This window comes from Lissotriton helveticus, chromosome 5_1 (assembly GCF_964261635.1).
Source record: "Lissotriton helveticus chromosome 5_1, aLisHel1.1, whole genome shotgun sequence".
Taxonomy (NCBI): domain Eukaryota; kingdom Metazoa; phylum Chordata; class Amphibia; order Caudata; family Salamandridae; genus Lissotriton; species Lissotriton helveticus.
In genome coordinates this window covers 2,048,281,587-2,048,301,358 of record NC_136065.1, presented here as the reverse complement: position 1 = coordinate 2,048,301,358, position 19,772 = coordinate 2,048,281,587, and the positions used below count along the sequence as shown (strand labels likewise).

The 19,772-nt window shown below is 44.6% G+C and overlaps 1 protein-coding gene across 1 annotated transcript in view; it reads left to right on the top strand.

Moving 5' to 3' along the window:
* SKIC2 (SKI2 subunit of superkiller complex) overlaps positions 1–19,772 on the top strand; it is a 251,546-nt gene that overhangs the window by 201,374 nt on the left and 30,400 nt on the right. Inside the window, exons 25-27 of the mRNA XM_078645898.1 lie at positions 2,509–2,719; positions 10,163–10,273; positions 15,035–15,253. Coding sequence (XP_078502024.1) covers positions 2,509–2,719; positions 10,163–10,273; positions 15,035–15,253 — 541 coding nt within the window. The remainder of the gene's footprint in view (positions 1–2,508; positions 2,720–10,162; positions 10,274–15,034; positions 15,254–19,772) is intronic.

The window sequence follows — 19,772 nt, the reverse complement described above, 5'->3', positions numbered from 1 at the left end:
AATGCAGATTCCTTTGCATGTCCCCTGACCTGTGTCTGGGTGCATGACTCCCCCAGCTTGCTCTTTGTCTCACCCACATAGCACCATAACCTTGCCTTGATGGTATATTCTCCGTTAAGCCCTCCTATCATAACATCTTTATTCGCCTCACAGACAAATGAATTAAAGATTAGTTCACTGGTGGGATTTCTTTTACATGCCACATCCCACATAAATGTGCTGTGCAGCCTCACACTCGTTCTTTGCTTTACACCAGGCAGAGGCGTACGAGTGACTCCATTTCATTTGCTGATAAAACAGTAGTAATGGAGACCACAAGGCAAACAGAATTAATATATGATCACTTGGATTTCTTATACCATTGACTAACAAAATGGTTATTGCTCTAAAACCAGGCATTGTAATAAATGGATATGCACACCAGTACAGCTGGAAGAAGTTCCCAATAGATATTCTGTTCATCACAGTTAAACTGAGGTGGATCTGCAACTGTTGAAAAACACTATCTCACAGGTTAAACTAAAACTAGGCACAACATCCTCAACTTGGGAATACAAATCTGTTGGGTGCTCCTCAACCGTACTGGGATTGACTGATTCATTCTTTATTGTAGGAGGTAATTACACCAGCGAACCTCCTGGCATCATCTCCCTTGCATGATCCAAACTCCACTATTATGACTGAAAATATGAGCTAAACTGCAAAAGAACCAGACCCAGCTGCAAGAATAGTCTCTGGTGGACACAAAAAAAGACAACATTAACCCATCTATTGCCATGTTCTAAAGACTTCCAGTCTGCCCGAATGTGATTCAGACATATTTCTATGATTGAAAAGATGATTGATGAGCACCACACGTTCAAAATATGTTTGAAAACCTCAAAATGCATTACAGTGGGTGACTCTTTGCTACATCAGCCAATACTAATTGACTCCGCTTTGTTTAAATGGGAGGGCAGGCTGGAACCATGGAATCTGTCCATCAAAGTAGTGTGGTATCTACACAACGCTCTCTGCCATCTTACTTTGAGCATGGTACAAATGCACAAATTAGTAAAAGAAGTATTAGTAACTGCAGATGTATAGTTCATCAATGTCGGCCACACTGAAGTAGTACTATTAATCATATGTGCTCACAACAAAGGTGCAAATGCTCTTCTACCGATGAACTTCCCAGCCCTTCTAGACATGCTGTCTAAATGTCCGCCTGAGCAAAATATTATTCTCCAGTACCTTTCCAAAAATAAGGTTAATTCCTGGCATGACTTGTATGACTTGAAGGGATCACTCTCAGAATGCAGACCAGTTTGTCTTGTCTAAAAGAAAAGGTCTTGTCCACTTGGAACCATTCCACTACGTGGAGAAGTGTGGCTCAATGGTTAGAGCAGCAGACCCTGATGCAGAGGTCTAGCCCGGGACCAGGGTTCAATTCCCCGGTCTTGGGCTCAAAAATTCCACGGACCTGATAATTCTCGCCTCGGTGCCTATTCCAATTATGGAGTCCCACTCTGCAACTCTGGGCAATAGCTTGCTTAATCTCCACAACGGCCCCCACAACGCTAAGGATGCCTGGCCTCCACCTTGGGGGTGCCCAGGAGTGGACACCTCACAGGGAAAGCCAGGATGGGTTCCACAGCGGTATTCGAACAAGCACCTTGAGACCCTTGCGGGTGAGTAGTGCGCTATACAAGTATCAATTTACATTACATTACATTTACATATCCATCCTTACCTGTGTAGCTGAAAGTGATTGATGGGGAGCAGAGGGACAGAGTATTGTGGGCTCTTCTCCCTCCCTTCTTTTTAATCAGCCTTCAACTCAAATCAATACAACCAATCCGGTCTGCCTCTGATGGTCCATAAATACATCCATAGGTTTGCTCCCCCACAGTGGTTACATTAGATAAAGCTAGTTTTACTTACAAAATATATCTAGAGGTGTTCTCTTGTTTCATGTTCCTCTGTGATTTTCATTTTCTTCTAAACTACTGAGCATTCACAATCCTCGGAGGTATTCACTATGATGCCACCAATGTGAAAATTACTGCCACATATGGTCATACATAAATGACACTTCTTTTACAATGCATTCAGTCAGAATGTAAGCAATACATTTGTTTGAAATTATGACTTCTGGTGTCCTTATGAAGTACTCTTTTGCTGCTTACTACTAAGTGCATTTAAACAGGTGTAAAATTGTGCATAATTGTGGAGCTAGCGTGTGATAATGACCATAGAGATGAGACACAGGCGAAGTCAAACAAAAGGGAAGTGCCTTACAATTCTGCGTAGCTCCTATCCGCTGACGTACTTCATTGTTACAGGTACAGGGTAAACTCCCCATATTTTTTGCCGACTCAGACAGCTGGTTTGCTGAACTTGAATGTAAAGTTCAGGTGGGAGCAACAAGGTAGAGATATAGGTCCTTCTTTACTTTTCTCTTCCTTTATCTCACCACTTTTGTGCTTTGTGGTGAAAGTGGTAAAGTTTTCTTCATATACATTTCAGAAATGATCCTCCTGGTCCTTCAGTGACCACAGCCACGCAGGAACTCCTACGTTTCGCAGAATCAAACCCCGATGGGCTGCAATGCTTGGATGCCATAAATGACCTGCAATTGAAGGAAATGGAGGTGGTCGAGGGCTGCCTGCGTGGCCGACACCTAGAGGAGACTCTTCGCACTTTCACCTGCGTCCACAGCCCTCGATTTTCCTCCCAGGTAGGATTTTTTGCAGGGTAAACACGAATGTGTGTACGTTTATCTATTTCCGTGTGGGTGTGTCTGTCTGTCTGTTTCTGTGTCTGCCTGCCTGTTCCCAGGATGCTTATTTTTGGTCCAGGGAAGACCCGGCTTGGCAGCTTGGGCTTGACTGTTCCCATGAGGAACAGGGGTAAGGCTGATTTGCGTATGGTTGGGTCCAAACTGGGGTGGCATGGTAAGCAAAAGAACGATGGATTTAACCCAGATGTTTTCACTGAGGGAGAATGTTTGATTTATTCAGCATCCTGTCCATCATTTGTTGCTACAGCACTTGCCTACTCGGGCCAGCAAGGGAAAAAGCCTTTTTACGGAATCAGATTCCTATTACTTTTGATCAGTGCACTGTGGCACTGACCCATTGGGTGAGGCAGTCTGTCCACTAGTTAGAACAGCAGTTTGTGGGCTCAGACCTGCATGGGGCGTACAAAAATGTATCATGAAATCTGCTGTCCGAGGCCCACCTGGAAGTGTGAACTTATTTCTGATCTGAACTATGCATGAAATTGCGCCACATAACATTTAATCAATCGTAGAGGTTTTAGCTTTAGTCCAACAAAAAAATAACTAGCATGGTACACTTTGAATATTAAACTATGTAAGTATGCTTTGGTGAAATGGTTATTTTTCCATCAGCTGATCCAAGCAAAAATCTGCACTTTGCAGCTTCTGATAGTGTTTATTACATTGAAAGTTAATTAAATAGGTGAGCCTTACAGAACATCTTTCTTTCATCCTGACAAAGCATGACAAGCTCCTGTGGAGGCCAAAGTAAAGTAAGACATTCTTAACCATCATCTAGGATACGATGTAGAGGGGCAGCTCTTGACCAGCATTGTAGTATACTCTTATGTTCAAGCCCTTCCATTCCTGTGCATTGGATACTGGTATTAATGTCTAATACCAGAGCACAAGCATTAGCATTTTAAGTGAAGGTGAGGGTTGTATATAGGGTGGTGCACCAATGATGATTCCGTTCCCTTTGCACCAGTTCACTTTTCTCCACATCGAGAAAGGATAATACAAATCTTCTCGTGATAAAACTATTTTTGCATCTTCATTTTTCTTTTAGGATCACTGTAGGATCCTTTCACCTCTATCTTCTCCTACGGAACTCCTATGCCAATTAAATCAGATTTCCCATACTGCAGTTCTTGTGATCTCCAGGTCACTGACTGAGACTGTACTGGTATCACAATTCAAAAATGTTCCCTGCCTGCTTCCCATTTGATAGAGACTTCAAGCTGCAGATTCCTTATCTTAAAATCTGCCCCAGGCATCAGATCGGGAAAATTCTTGAGCAGTACTTCTGTGCATCAATATGTGGAATCGATCGAGTCCTTGTCAGAAGTTACGTGTGCAGTTCTTATATAGGCACCACCCCAGCATCATTTGCTGTCTTTCCACACCAATAGCGCAGATCCGTAGAGAGGTACCTCAGTCTATTTTATTGACTTCTTTTATAACCTTTTGTCAAAATTCTTTTGATATTAAGCTCCTGGTGTCTTCAGGGATATTCCCTAAAATAACCTGTGGGGTTTAAATTCTGTGTATCCTGTCACAGAGAGATGTTTGTGACAAGCCTTCTGGTTTGCCTCTGGTACCTGAAGCCAAGCAACGACGCCAAGCACTGCTCTGACTTTTGAGCATTGAACCCTAAGGAGGTTCTGGAACACGCCCTGAAGCTATAGGTCGCCCAAAGCCAATCAACTCCGCAACACTCTAGGTCCTGGTTGTGAGGAAGGTCTTTGGCAGGCTTACGGAACCGGTCCGACGGCCATTATCACGCTTAGAGTTGTTATTGGGTAAGCCCCACAAAAAAAGTCAAAGCGCTCTTCAACATCGTTGCGCCTGTCCACACACCATGAATCTAGGCCCTGCTCCCATGCGTCAGCTGCAAAGCGATAGTCTTGGTCCGCTCCATTCCTCCTAGAATTGTCCAGGTTCACACCCACCCAGCTGAAGTAGTTTTATGAGGCCTACCCCTCTGGAATGCCTTTGGGGCCCCACAAGTTCGGAAGTTTCCCCTACTGGATTCCTACAAGAGGGTTCACCCTCTGTGCCAGTCGGGCCCATTGAATCCGTTCCTGGATCCAGATCAGCTCTGATTGTGAGACCGCAACCTTCTTTGGAGCCCGTTCCAGTGCCGCAGTCGACACCCTGATGCGTGGCAAACCCCATTGTTATACCTAACTCTGATTCGAAGCCAGATCAGCGTTGCTCGACGTGCAAGAGGATAACTTGTATGAGGAACGGGTGGATGGCAGTGGTATAGATTCCTTTCCAGACACTGGCCTAGTTTGTCCTCCTAAAGTGGCTATGAAGAAAGGAGCTTCATTTGCCACCATTGTGTGGAGGGTGGGTGAGGTCCTGGACCTTACACTGTCCTAGGTGGCAGTCAAGATGAATGTCTTGACAGATGTCCTTCAACCTGGAAGATTCCCCCATCGAACCTGTCCTCCCCTTTAATGAAGCCCTCACTGATGTCCTTCCCAGGGCATGAGCCAAGCCCAACACAGAAGGGTTGCCTGCCACCAATGTCTCACTCTGTAATTCTGCTTTTCTCACCAGTACCCTACCCCGGAGTACAGTTGTCAAAGCCTCCACGTCCTAAGTCAACCCTGACGTGTTCCCTACCACTTCACCGAATAGGATATTCAAGTGGCTGGACACCTTCGGTAAGAGGATTATCTCTTCCACCAGCCTTGCACTGCAGTCAGTGAACACCGCATGCCTCTTGGGGCATTTGGGATTCAGTTGGACATGTGCTGCCCATGGTCTTGATCATGTTCTGGGTACTGCCCTATTACCTGGATGTAAAAATCCCTGGAAGCTCCTACCCGGATCTAACTAGCACCCTTCAATGACAAATGGGAAGCAGTGCTCTGACGCGCCCCTAATGACAAAGAATGGTCTAGAGCCCTTGAATATCTCCAATGGGTCTCCCAAAATGCACGGTTCAAATTAATATAGTTTAACATCCTCTACAGGGTATGTTGTGTTAACTGAATTTTTGGCTAAGCACTGCAAGTTTTTTTCACACCAACTGGTGACACGATGTTCAATGCACCAGCGCTGATGTGAAGGACAGGTTGTGTAGCCCCACAGAACCCCACCAAGTATACAAATTAGGTGGTGTCCATGATTTTGGGTTAGTAACAGGGAGCAGTGGTGATCCAAGCAATCGTTCACTAATGCTTTCCACACTCAAGATCCTTAGAAGTATAATATCTCTTTCAACCTATTTATTTTAAAATAGCTATTTTAAAATGCTGAGATCTAGTGCACATAATATTTGTAACATCACAGAAGATAATAAAAAGATCCTAAGCTTTTCAATTACAGTGAAAACAGGGGAAATGGTAACATCACAATTTATAACCCTGAAACCCTCACTGTGCTATCTCTAAGTGCTACGCAAATTCTAGCAGACCAGCCACTAAGGTTAATCTTGCTTTCTAGTCTTTTTGTGGCTGCTGACATGGTTCCCACAAACCCCCTGGGACCCAAGGGCAGAGATCTACCCAGTTCAACACTATGGGCAGCCTCCAAACCCCCTTATTTTACCCTCTCACAATCATCGACAACCGGTCAGTGGCAGGATCAAGCACCACCTACACCGATGGCAGTTTATCATCTAGACAAATTGGTACTCTGAATTGTTCAGTGGGCTTCCACACTCCCATTCGCAGAAACCCCCTACCCCAATCCATTCCCACACCTCCTGTCACCGTTCTCAGACTGGCTGATTGAGGACCACCTCTCTCTGCTGCATTAGGAAGTGCAGGCTCTTTTGGCCAAAGGAACCATTGAGAGGGTACTGACATCATAAATAGGTCAAGGTTGCTGTTCCCGGTACTTTGTGGTGCCCAAAAAGGACAGAGCCCTATGCTAGGCTTGCACCCCTCCTAACTACTTCCTGAAAAAGGCGAAATTAAAAATGCTTCCGTTGGCACGGGTCCTGTCTGCTCTGGACCCTGGAGACTGAATGGTAATGCTGCTCTACCTCAACAACTGGAGGTGGGCTCCCTCCAGGCAGTCATCACCCGCCTTCAGCTTACGGCGGACTTCCTGCATTCGCTGGGGTTCACTATCAACATGCCCAAGTCACACCTGACTCCTCTCAAATGCTCCCTTTTATCAAAGCCATTTTGGGCACAGTGCATTTCCAACCGATTCTCAAGAACGGTGAGTCCAGGATATTCTGGCTACGCTTCCGATGTTTCAATCTCTATCCTAGTTTTCAGTGAGACTGACTCTGAGACTGGTGGGCCTCATGGCTCCCTGCATCTTGCTGATAACACGCCTGCAGGCATTTGCAGAGTCTGCAGTAGGACCTGTAGTCCCAGTGAGCACAAGTGCAATATATCTGTAGTTGTGGTTGACAAGCTGCAATTGGGTCTGCGGCAGACCTCTCTCCCTTCCCCACACAGAGCTCACAGTGTGGGGAAGGGAGATGCGGAACTCTTGGGTTGTGCGGCCATCTGGGAGAGGTGGAGATCAGAGGACTCTGGTCTCCAGTGGAGTATCAGCTCAACATAAACTGCTCGAGTAGAGAGCGATTTGCTGGACATTGAAAATCCTTCTTCCTTCCATCAAGAGAAGGCTGGCTCAGATGTTCAAGGACAACACCACCACCATGTGGTATTGCAGCAAGCAGGCCAGGGTTTTGTCGTGGACCCAATGTCAAGAGGCTCTGCATCTCTGTACATGGCTGGAACGTCAGGACATGTTCCTGGTCATACAACATCTGGCAGGCTAACTGAACGCCAGGGGGGATAAGCCCAGCTGGCAATGCCTCCCAGATCATGAATGGCGTCCCCATATTGAGGTTGAGCAAATCCTCTTCCTTGGTTAGATATATTCTCCACTGCTGATAATACACAATGTTCACACTACTGCGCTTTGTATAGTTCGCACTCATTTAAAAGAACCACATCCAGACACTGCTGTATCACCAACAAAATTACCTCCCTCAGAACTTTATTAAGAACTTTTGTAGTGACAATTACAGTATTTCCAATCAATGCATACCCAAATCAACCCCCAGAGAGGCTCCATGGTAATTTTGTATTTCATTCAGAACATTCAGTAATACCACTAAACAGGATGTGCCATGGACAGGGGTGTATATATAATAGCAAATATAGTCCCCCATGTAATACAATCTTGTACAGACTGTACCATTCCAAGAAACACACATGGTCAGTGTTACGGTGATCTTGGGGTGCTGCATGAGGATAGACCACCTGCAATTGATTCGTTTAATGAGTGATCCAAAATGGAATTATGCTGCTCTTGATTGGCATGTCTTCCATTACTGCATTTATAGTCTGCGGATTGATTGTCTGCATAGGACATCCATCTGCAGGGACTCCAATGCTATTGCCTAATGCCAAGGTCATCTATAAACAATCACAATATAAATAACTTGTACCTGAGCTGCAGTCAAATTCTTTACTCAGGGGTGCAATGTATACCCGCTAACATCTGACAGGTGGGTCCCGGAAGGATCAAGGTTCCTATTCCAATGAGCTCTGGTTCATGTTATATTCCTTCATCCAACCATAATCCATGTTCTTGAAAAGAATGGAAATATATTATCAATCATATGGTATACGTTGTGCAAGGATTGAACCAGGCTTATGTGCAGTAAAACGCATAGAGGCAGGATCTACTGTTTCAAAGTCTACCCATGAGTGAAATATTTCAAAAGGATAAGCTGAACTCGTAACTACTAGAATGACTTCTCCTCTTGTGTCAGGGAAGCCCCGCCCAGCCAGATGTGGCGAAATGTGAAATACACACAGTAAAGCAGATGGTGCGAACAAGGTCTAGGTGTCTGATTCAACAGTGGTTGACAGGATCAGGTAGAATGTCCAGTGGGACTCATTTTAGGGTGAGGCCAATGAAGGATCAAATTGGTCTCCCATTCGTTTTGCAGTGGAGGAGTAACAGCTGGAATGAGCTACCCCCAACCAAGATATCTTTCAGGGACTAAAATAACGTATTTTTATTTTTTAAATAAATATATTTCAGGAGATCTGTGTCTCCCTAGGGGTCACTAAGGGCAGATAATTGCACTCCAGGCTTTCATCAGGTGTGTTCTTAGAAAGTGCCTCTGCAGCACTTAAACACTGGCGATGTTTGTGCGTTTTGGGGTTACTGTCACCAGCTGCACTGCAGGGAGACCTTCGGACTTATTGGTAACTCACTCTTTTAAAACATCTTCAGTCAGCTGAGACTCATGCTGGCCTTCCTCTCAGTCAGGGGATTTCTTCTCTTCTTGCTGAGCAACACAACACCCTTCTTATGCTGCGGTCTGGTTTGTCTCCAGCCCATAAAGACAGTGAGTCTTTGTGAGCCATGGCTTTATCTGTGCTTTTCCAAACCATACAGAAGACGTTTGCCAACATCTATTAAGCCAAAAAGCTAAAAAAAATATTTTGCCAGGGAAACTCAGTGATTGACCTTTTGCCACAACTTCTTCTGAATCCCATCTCAAGGAGTTACAGAAGATGGTTTGTTTCAAGGAACTCTTGAAGCTTGTGGTTAATGACCCTTTTTTATTAACTTTAAGAGTACAGTAGAAATTGATTGAAAAGTATTGGATTAATTGGACACCGTTTATTTTTAGTAAGGGGGTGACGATTGCCATCTTAAAATGACAGATTCTTTTGAAGATGACAGAGCGCAGGGTCCACAGTTTATGAAATTTGCTTCAGATGTACAAAAGTGACTCATTCTACTTTCTTAATTAATGAACTGATTATTGAGAGCGGATTGAAAGGAAAGACCTGTCAATATTGACAGTGCGCTTGGGATTGGATAAAGTTGTTCACGGGTGGATTGTTCTGTTGGATTTTATTTATCCTACTCTTGGGCTTGCAAAGGTTTATGCTGTCTGTGTGTGTCTGTTTGCGGCACATGCTTTGCCTTTTCTGTGTGATTGAGAATTACATGCTGCTCCTGCTGACCACGATCTTCTTATTCTGTGTGTATGGGGAGTGTGCAGTGTGCTACAACTGTTCTGGTTGATGGAAGCTTGGACTGCTGATTGTCTTGTGGCACCTGTTCTGCTTATGTTACTGGAGCCAGCATAATCATTTCAATGTGCAGGTGCCAAAGCTGTTGGCTTCCTGAGTGCTAGCCGCAAAGTGCAAGTGTACACACAGCGATGCCACCAATGTCATCGAGCAAGGTAATGTAGCACTGCGGTTTCTGAAGGAATACGGATACCACTGTTGATTGTGGTGAGTGGCCTGTATTGTGCCAGTTAGCCCCAGTGTTCAGTGAGGGATTTGTGCAAGATTATGTGCCAGATAGACCAGAAAAGGTGCAAAGTCCCTGGAGCCGATTATGAGAAAATTAATAAATGCGGGGACATCTTTCCTCTTCTTGCAGTATCTACGGCTGCAGGAGCGGATGAAGATCAAAGATGAGCTGGAGCAACTGCGGTACCTGCTGTCAGACCAGTCCCTCACCCTGCTGCCAGAGTATGAGCAGAGGATCAATGTAAGTGAACTCCCTGTACATCTCTGCTTTCCTCTTTCCCTCTCCTTCATTTAGGGTGCTCCCCCTAGTACATCAGTGTATAAAAGCTTTCCGATAAGCTCTCTGTTCTGTCTCATGCCTTTTACAGCCTTCCCTCTGGTATAGTAATATGGTAGCTTCCTGTTTTGTATCCAGCCTGCTCATCTCATTCAGCTGCTCCAACAGTATACCAAAGGGGGGGGACGGACATTTCTATTCTGTATCCACGCTCCTGGTCTCTAGTATCTGGATGAGAAGCTGTTTGTCGCTTATCCACACTGCCCTGTCCTCTCGTGCCCCATGTATACCAAATTGAGAACATCCCTATTCTGTATCCACTCTCCTGGTCTCTAGTATGTCGAAAGTGGTCTGTTAAAAAACTGACTGGAGGGAGAGTGGGTACTCTTTATTAGGGTGATCCCTCTGTCATTATTAAAACAAAGTGTGTGGTGCTGCTCTAGTGGATATTATGTCCCTCTGTAGCTGGATATATGTCCCTAATGGACTTATATAACGGTCAACATGTTTCGCACTGTATGTGGCCTCAGGGGGAGATCCAAAGAGCTTCTTCAGGACCAAAGGAAATTCAATTTTAGTATCAGTAGCGTCCTGAACTGATCAGTGCCGCTAGTTCTGTTGAAGGGAGTAGCGTTTCCCTTAATATTAAAGTGAGGACCTCATGAGATCAGTGAGGGCACTCGGGAAGGTTCTCCCATAGTAGCAGGGCCGATCCACTTGCATGCCTCTCCCTGTCTCCGCCGGTCACTTTAGACTTCACTGCCACTTACACCCACGCACCCAAACGGCTTCTCATCAAAAGATCTTCAACAAAAAGGCCTTAGGGCATTGCAGCGCCGGCCCGATGAGGAGCAAAGCCCAAATGATGAAGCATGACATCCTTCGGGGTGTTTGAGAATACATAAATACCCATTATAATACTTTCTTTATGCTCCTCTCAGTAAGCAACAGAAGTGAAAAATGTCTAGTTCCGGTTCAAGGACTAGTTCCCTTCTCTTCCATTCTGCCCAGCTCATGGGCTGAGGGTCCAAAATGTATTTGCTTTGTTGTCCAATATAAATGGATCAGACAATACAGTTACCACAGCTGCATTTGATAGGATTAGGACTTTGTGATTTTTGCCATAGCGGAGCATGGCTTTAGGGGAAATCCTCTGAGTAGATATTTCATCCTATTAAATTATAATGCTCTGTATTACGTTTTTGACTTTTGTATCTTGTAAAACACAGATATTACCTTATTACTTATAAATATTATTAAGTGTGAGGTTTTTTAAGGGATCAATAGTGGCAATGGATTGCCTTTCAACTCTCGTTAACAGAAAGGGTTTTACATTATGTATGCCAGCAGTAACAAAGTATTGGATGATCGCAATAGGTGTTTTTCGTATACGTCCTTAAAATTAAGATATTTTGTGTGCAGTAGGTTTGACTATTCCTAGTGTGATTAGGCTCGTAGCCAAGCTAGGAAACTCTGTGTAGATGCAGGGGGTCTCAACCTTTTACCTCAATAGCTCTCTCACACTGCTGAACTAATCTCTGCGAATGACCTCGTCTGAGCTTCTGGCATGAAACATTGTTAGCTTGGCAAACAAGTAAGCAAATTGCCTTTGTTTAACATGGATCACAAAAGAATTTAGGAGAGACTAATTCAGGAAAATTCTAACTGGTGGTCAGATCTATGCGAATGAACTACAATCTGCAATAAATGAAAATATGTTGCCCTCTTCTATCCATCCGCTATCCTTCTTAATCCAAATAACTGACTACCTTACCAACCACCCAAATTCACCACTAATCCTTTGCAGGTTCCGGAGTTGCATGCTACTCGCTGAAAAAAACGCTTTAACACCCCATTAGGGGTAGCAAGCGCTATATAAATGTAAATCTTTTTCCCTTTTTTATCCCTCCGCTATCCTTCTCAATCCAAATAACTGACTAACATATCCACTACTCAAATTACTTTCATATTTCACTATACCAATTCACCTCTAATCCTTTATGGGTTCCAGAGTAGTCTCCTACTCGCCGGAAAAGTGCCCCGATGCCTCTTCAGGAGTAGTAAGCGCTATATAAATGCAATTACAATACAATACAATCTTTTTGGAGATGTTAAGCCATCCTTCCGAGTCTATCTGTAAAGCTTTCCTTTTCCTACAGAACAGCATTTGTATGACAATAACTTCAACCGTTGGGGTAAAGCAAGCGGTGTCCAATACGGGAACAATTTCTGCTTAGTTAGGGATGCCTAAAGTTCCTTAGGTGTTTTATGCAAATCAGTCTGTTACCTCACTTGCTTAATTACCATTGCATATCCTGGACTGTGAGAACGTTGTGACTGCACCTGGAGAGACAAGTCAGACCTGTTTTTTGTAACCTACTGCCAGGGTAAAGGTAACAACAAGGTCTTCAGAGCACAGTCTTTCAAGATTAATGTTGACCTTCATTGCTATAGATCACTATTTAAATAAAACAAACATAAGGCCACAAAGAGTTGTAGCTCACTCTAAAGAGAGAATTGATGGTGGCTGCTGCACTCCATGCTGAGTGCCAGTGCTATACTCAATGCATGCTTTATTCGCATATCGTTGCCAAGATACCCAGTCCATAAAAAACAAGAATTTGCAATGTAAATTGGTCTTGCATTTGCTGGATTTTGAGCTATTGGCATTGAAATTACAATGTCTTTTACTGAGTTTGTAGCATGCTGGCTTGGGTCGGATTTTGTGGGAGGCACATGTAGTCCCATTGCGGTTGTGGAAGACACTCTCTAACAACTTGGAAGGAACTTTTATAGGAAGCAGAAGAAATAAATAATCTGAGTAAGAAATACTGCATTATATGCCGGTGGCCAGGTGTGTTCTTGAGGAAAGAGAGCTGGAAATGAAAGACAAGGAAGGGTTGCATAATAGGCCTGGGTATATTAGCGGAGGAGTACTGGAATGTGGGAGCAGGTGAGTTGATTGTAAGAATCAGTGGTCAGGGTGGACCAGTGGGTCAGGAGGTTATTTGAAAGGGTAGGGGCAAGATGTGCGGTCAGTGGATATAGATGAGAAGGGACTAGTAGGTAGTACAAGAAAGGTTTATCAATTATGGAATGCGAAGGGATCAAAGGATCTTAGGATAAGGAGGAAGGGTGTGAAGATGGAGAGTCAAGGAGTTAGGCATCTCTCCAGGATACTGAAGCCCTTCTAGTTGTTGATACCTGCCATCATGTCCTTCTGCTGGCTGGAAAAATGGCAGCAGGGGTCTCCTTGGGGACCCCGTTCTCCACTTTACCTAGCCGGAACATTTGAAACTCCTCCATGGTGAGGAGGGCTGGCTCTGGTGCTATGGGTGGGGAGAGAAGTCAAATAGATATGTTAGCCCGGATAGAGAGCTACGGAAATCCCAGACTGCTCATCCAGCTTTCTCCGTTAACATTGAAAATGGAGTTGCATTAAAGTGTGCACAATGTGAGCTCAATGTACTTCTTTCATTAGTGGCAGAGAACCTAGAATTCTTGACTGTTGTTCTTGTAAGAAATTATGTTCTCAAATGGGAAACAGTGGGTAAACAGTTGTCAAGCTCTGCTTGACTTGTCTGTTCTTCTGCTCCCCATCTTCCCTCTCATTGTCTTTAAGCCTTCTCACTTACTTTCACATCACTTTTCTTCTTGGCTCCACACTCCATGTTGCCTAAAAAGCAGAGAGCACATCATGCAGGTGTTTCAGTCTGCGCAGTTGGGTAATTAAAATGTATAGTTTGGATACGTGAAAGCAGTCGGCAAGCTAATGAAGAGGAACGTAGGTGTAGAACTGTTTAATATTACAAACTACTGCTATTTAAACAAAAGACACACCTTTTCCCTCCAATTTTAAGTTATTATATGGGGAATGCTTACCTTACCCGTATCCCAATGAAGTTTACAGATCCTTCCTCCTCCCCCTCTTCCATGGCCGGCTTCTGGACACACACAATGAAGTCGATATTTCTTGCATGTTTTTAAGACTGCAGTTTTGAATGTACCCAAGATTCGCATTCCGACAACATCAAATAGTCCAAAGCATATGAAGGTATGATTTCTATAGATGGTGGGTAACTATAGTTACAGGTAAATAACTTTTTCCTCTCCATCATAACTGTCTCCACTCAGACGCCAATATATTTGCAACATTTTGCTCCGCATACCACACCTCCATAAAAGCAATACACAGCTTTCCACATTCAAGTTGTTGATGACATTTTATGAATTATTCTTTTTACTGACTGAGTGAAATGTGGAGATCACTTTTCAAATACCAACAGAGCTATCTCTTCAAGGTTGATAAAAAAAATGGGGACCATTGAGTTGGGATTTTATAAGCACTTGGTTTTACAGTGCTACGAAGCTTCAAGGCTGTTGTAGCATGTAATATATAGACAGAGTACATGCAATTCAAAGCTTTTGAAGGAACCTGAATGCACCAATTGAACAACACTGTTGCAATGACACCAAACAAGATCAGATTATAAATCCATGGCTTTCGTTCTGGTTTTTGTCTTTTCCAGTAACATGAGTTGCCCTAACCAGCCTAGCCTTTCAAAAAGACCTGCTGGAGTATTGGATAGCCTTTTCTTATAGACCGTTCATCATTAAAATTGTTTCCACAACTCTCCTTCATTGCCCATTGATTTCCTTGCATATTTACATCTTTTTCCTTGGATCTTTGTAATCATTTTCCTTCTAACCTCTTGTCCCACTTAGGTCCTTAAAGCCCTCAACTACATTGACCAGGGCGGTGCAGTGCAGCTGAAGGGCCGTGTAGCCTGCGAGATCAGCAGCCATGAGCTCCTTGTGACTGAGATGGTATTTGAGAACGTGCTGTCTGAACTACGTCCTGAAGAGATTGTGTCTCTGCTCTCCTGTATGGTCTTTCAGCAGAAGACCCATGTGGAAGCAGAAATTAATGAGGTGCTTAAGAAGGTGAGTCTTGAGGTGTGAGCCTGTGTTGGGTTTTTTACAAGGCGCTAGGATCGAGGAAGAGCTGGAGGCGCGAAGATAGAATCTGTCCTCCACAATGCCCTTGCATGAGGTTGTAAAACGTCTCAGTTAAGCTCTGTCCTCCACAAGCCCTTCGGTGAAAAGATGCTGTAGGTGGGTTGGTGCCCTCGGATAGGGTAGAAAGAGCTTGGGTTACCAAGAGTAGGGTCTATCCTATACCAGTCTCCATGGATGGCATAAAGTTTGAAGTATTGAGTGGGCTCTTCATCTAGAGTTGGCGTTGGAATTAAGAGGGAAAGCTGAGGTACTGGGAGCAAGGTATATCTACCACAAGCCCAGCGAAGAGTGTGAGGCACAGAGGTTCTATTCTCCAAAAGTTCTTTGGGTGGAGTATGGAGGGCTACAGATGCTGCCTGAGAATGTGTAGGAAAGGAAGAACCGGAGCCACTATGGATAAGGTTTACTGTCTACAGGGCGATCAAAGGGCAGAAGAAGTCCTTCAATAGTCATTAATGTATAAAAGTAATACCCCACTATAATCTGTGTTCCAGAAACATTATCCTCAACAGTAATATGTAATCATGGGAATGAATCCCCTTTTGTTACCAATAATCTGTGAAAGTGATCAACAGTAATCAAATTTTCAGTTAAGTATCCCCATATTGTAACTGGTCAATACAAGAAAGTAATTTCCATTGTAACCGGCTAAAACAGAAAGTTATTCATGAATGTAACCAATAATTCAATCTAATAATAAATCTTTTGAAAAAATGTAAACCAAAAACACAATTTCCATTTGTAAACAGTAATCAGTGGTATTCGTCAATTTTAACATAAAATCCAATACATCAATCCCCTACAGTACCCATACTATCAAAGAACAAATTTGTGACAGCAGCCAATTAACCAAGAAGCAAATGTTTAGGCCAACCACCCTGAAGCATAGTTTGGATACAAGGAGTGAATTGGGCCCGGTATCGGATTAACTTCGGATTTAGAACAAATTTCAAGAAAACGTCCTGCAGAGGAAGAGTCTCAGGAGGGCAAGGCAACAGGCTGTAGCCGAGAGATTGTTGACGACGCGGAGCCACTGGACAAAGTCCAGACGAAGTCGTCAATAATCATGAGAAAATCTGGATTTTCAGGCTGAGGAGAAGGTTGTCAATGGGGTGCTGGTGGTCATCAATAATGGTAAAGATTTGTACCTTTGGACTTAGCAGTTTTTCTAAAGCCTTAATTCACCCAGTGGGATGAGCATGCAGGCTGTAGCTGAAGAGGGCTCCACAAGGCTGGACACTTTCGTCTGGAGGTCACGCTGAAAAGGATTTGTTGATGCGGAGGACAACATAGTGGGAGCTGCAGCAATGTCTATGCCACTGGAGATACACCTTCAGTGGATCAGTTGGCAGGTAGGTCAAGGTCTCCTGTTGGTTCTCAGAGCAGTTTTTTTGATTTTGGATTCTGGTAGGATTAAGCCACTCCCACACCAAGGGTCCAGGACCTGGAGGGGGACTAGGAATCACTCCAGCAGAGGCTAACAGCAAGGATCAAGGCCTCAGGTTATGTCCCTGTAGCTCACAAAGGAGACCAGCCAACTAGCTCTTGGAATCTTTTTTGTGGTCCAAGGTTCAAGGAGCAGGTCCAGTCCTTTTCCTTCAGAAAGGAGGGTAGCTAGGCAGTCATTTCAGTAGCAGTGCGTCATGGGAAATCCTACAGGCAGCAGGGTAGTCCTTTTTCTGAATCTTCTATAGGTTCAGAAGTGTACTAAAGAGTGCTTCTGGGGATCCAATAGGTATACCGGATGCCAACCTTTGTGTGTGTGGATGATATCCTGTCTTACTCCCACTTCTGGTTCTGGAAAGTTCTACCCTTCCCCTGTCCAAACTCCAAACTGTCGAGGTTGACAAAAGGCGGCGTAAATTTGCATTTTTTGTGTGCTAGTGGCTAGCTCTTTGAAGTGGAAGTGGGGCAGGGCACAGCTCCGCCCCTCAGCCCCCGTCATCGTGACAGAATCGCCCATCCTGCCCCACTTTGTCCCCTTTGTGTCACTGTCTGGGAGGAATACACAAACCCCAACATCAGAGCCATTCAGAGTCATCTGACCCAGGACACAGGCAGAAGGACAAATGATTAGGACAAGAAAATGCCTACTTTCTAAAAGTGCCATTTTCAGAATTGTGACTTAAAATCCAATTTTACCATTAAAGAGGATTTTAAATTATATTTCTTTGAGTCTAAACAGCATGGCTCTATATGCTGAAACTCACATGTCCTACCTTTAAATACCATGCACCCTGCCCTTGAGCTTTTAGGGCCCTACCTTAGGGATGACTTATAAGTATTAAATAGGACTTTTTAGGCCTGTCAAAAAGTTTATTTTGTCAGGTCAAAATAGCAATTTAAATCGGTACTACAGGTTGTAATGGTAGGCCTGAGACCTATTTTAAGGTGCTACTTTAGTAGGTTTAGTAGGTGATCAATGAGTGTTATAGGCCCACAAGTAGCATTTGCTCACCGGGCCCTGTATGGTATTGGCCCCATATACCTGCAAAAGAGACTCGCCTTCTATGTGCCAGGGCGTCTGCTTCGGTCTTCTGCCCAATGGCTGATGCAGACCCCGAAGTTCAAGCGCCAGCGACTCGGTGGCAATTCCTTTGTGCGTAGGGCCGGCCTGGCCTGAAATTTGTTGCCCTTAGCCTTGCGGTACACTCAAAATCCACTGATGTTCAAGAAGAAACTCGAATTCTCACACTGGCCTGGTTCATCAGAGCGAGAGGGAACATGGCGGCGGCAGGTTAACGCCCGCCGCGGAGCCCCGTAGCTCCGTGGTACTGCAGGAAATAACAGCGAAAGCAGGATGCAGATTTTTCCTCCCAGTGCGGTGAGAAATTAGGTTTTAACTTTTTCTCCCCCTGTGGGCTCTCTCCGACACGTATTCCGGTTGTGTCGTTACATTAGGAGATTCATCTGTAGCGCTCGGAAGCGCTAGGACCCCGAGGGCGCATGGTGTGGAAGCGTGGGAAGAGCCGAGCCTAGCTGCAGTGGATTCTCCCCTGCGCCAGCGTCAAGTGCAGATTCAGAGGGATCAGCGTTTTCTGTTGGCAAGCGGCGGGTGAGGTTGTGGTCTCGTGCACAAGCTGCACTCTTCTTCATTCAATTTCGCGGACCTGTCTACCGGCTCCAGATTGAATTATCCGAGCAGACTGTAAGTGAAAAAAACATCTCAAACACGGTTAAGGCGGCTTTTAAAGGGGAGGGCTGTATGGATGTGCAACTGGTGTTATCTGTGAAGTCAGCCCAGCCTCTACCAAGCACAAAGAGTGGGAGACCATTATCCAAAGTGGGGGAAGTAGAGTCTGGTTCTAAGGGGGCCCCCAATCTATCAGCTGAGGGTTTAAGTGAGACCTCGGGCAAACAATCGGTTTCTACTCGAAACAGATATCAACTTAGGTCCAAGCAAGACCTGAAGTTAAAGGGGGTTTTAAGCTATGCTGACTGCCTGGAGAGAGGTGGTCCGTCTCCTGTAACACCTGTTAAAAGGAAAAGACAGTTAGGAGTAAAGAAAGCCGGGGGTTCAAAGGTGACTGGTCAGTCTCAAAGAAACGCTCCATCGCTTGAGGCTTACTTTAAAATCATGGAGCGAATGGCGGATTCTAAGGAAAAGGAGAGTGAGGGTACACTGTCTCTGTGTCAGTCTCAATCCCAGCCCCTGCCTCAGTCCCAGCCTCAGCCAAATTCCGAACCTGAGTCAGCAGTAATAAGGTTGGAAAATCGGTATACACCTCTTGAAAATGTACAAGAGGAAGTGGAACTAGAGACTATAGTAACAACTGGTAGTGAGGGCTCTCCAGTGCCTGTAGTAAACTCCACACAGGGTCTCCCGGCGACTTCCCTATCATCCTCGCAACCAACCGGGCTGTCTAGCCTCTCATCACCCTCATTTACACAGGCTTCAGAGGGGCCCGCTCAAGACTCCATGGCCCCCCAACTACACGAGGGTTCAATAACGACTCAGTCTGAAGGAGAATTGATTGGCTCCCTATTTAAATCTCTCAGGGAGGACCTCTTGAGGAAATTTGAGGTCTCAGAAAGCAATCAGAGGAGCCTCCATGAAAGATTTGATCACCTTGAGGCAAAATTAGAGGACATTTCTGTACGAACAAATGTGTTAGAATCTAAGGTCTCTCTATTATCCGACTCCACGCTGGGCAACGCTAAAGATATAAGCTCCTTAAAGGTACAAAATCGATCATTAATGATGGATATAGAGAAACTGGAAATGCACACACGCAGAAACAACCTCCGAATTTTGAAAATCCCTGAAGGAGAGGAAGTTGAGGACATCAAGGGCTTTGTGTGCAGACTCTTACGAGAAGGAGTCTTGAAAGATCGGCCAGACATAGATTTGGAATCCGAGATCCAGAGAGTGCACAGAGACCCCTTCAGGTTACATCCTGACCGGAAGGCCCCAAGGAAAATATTGGTTAACTTTCAAACTTAC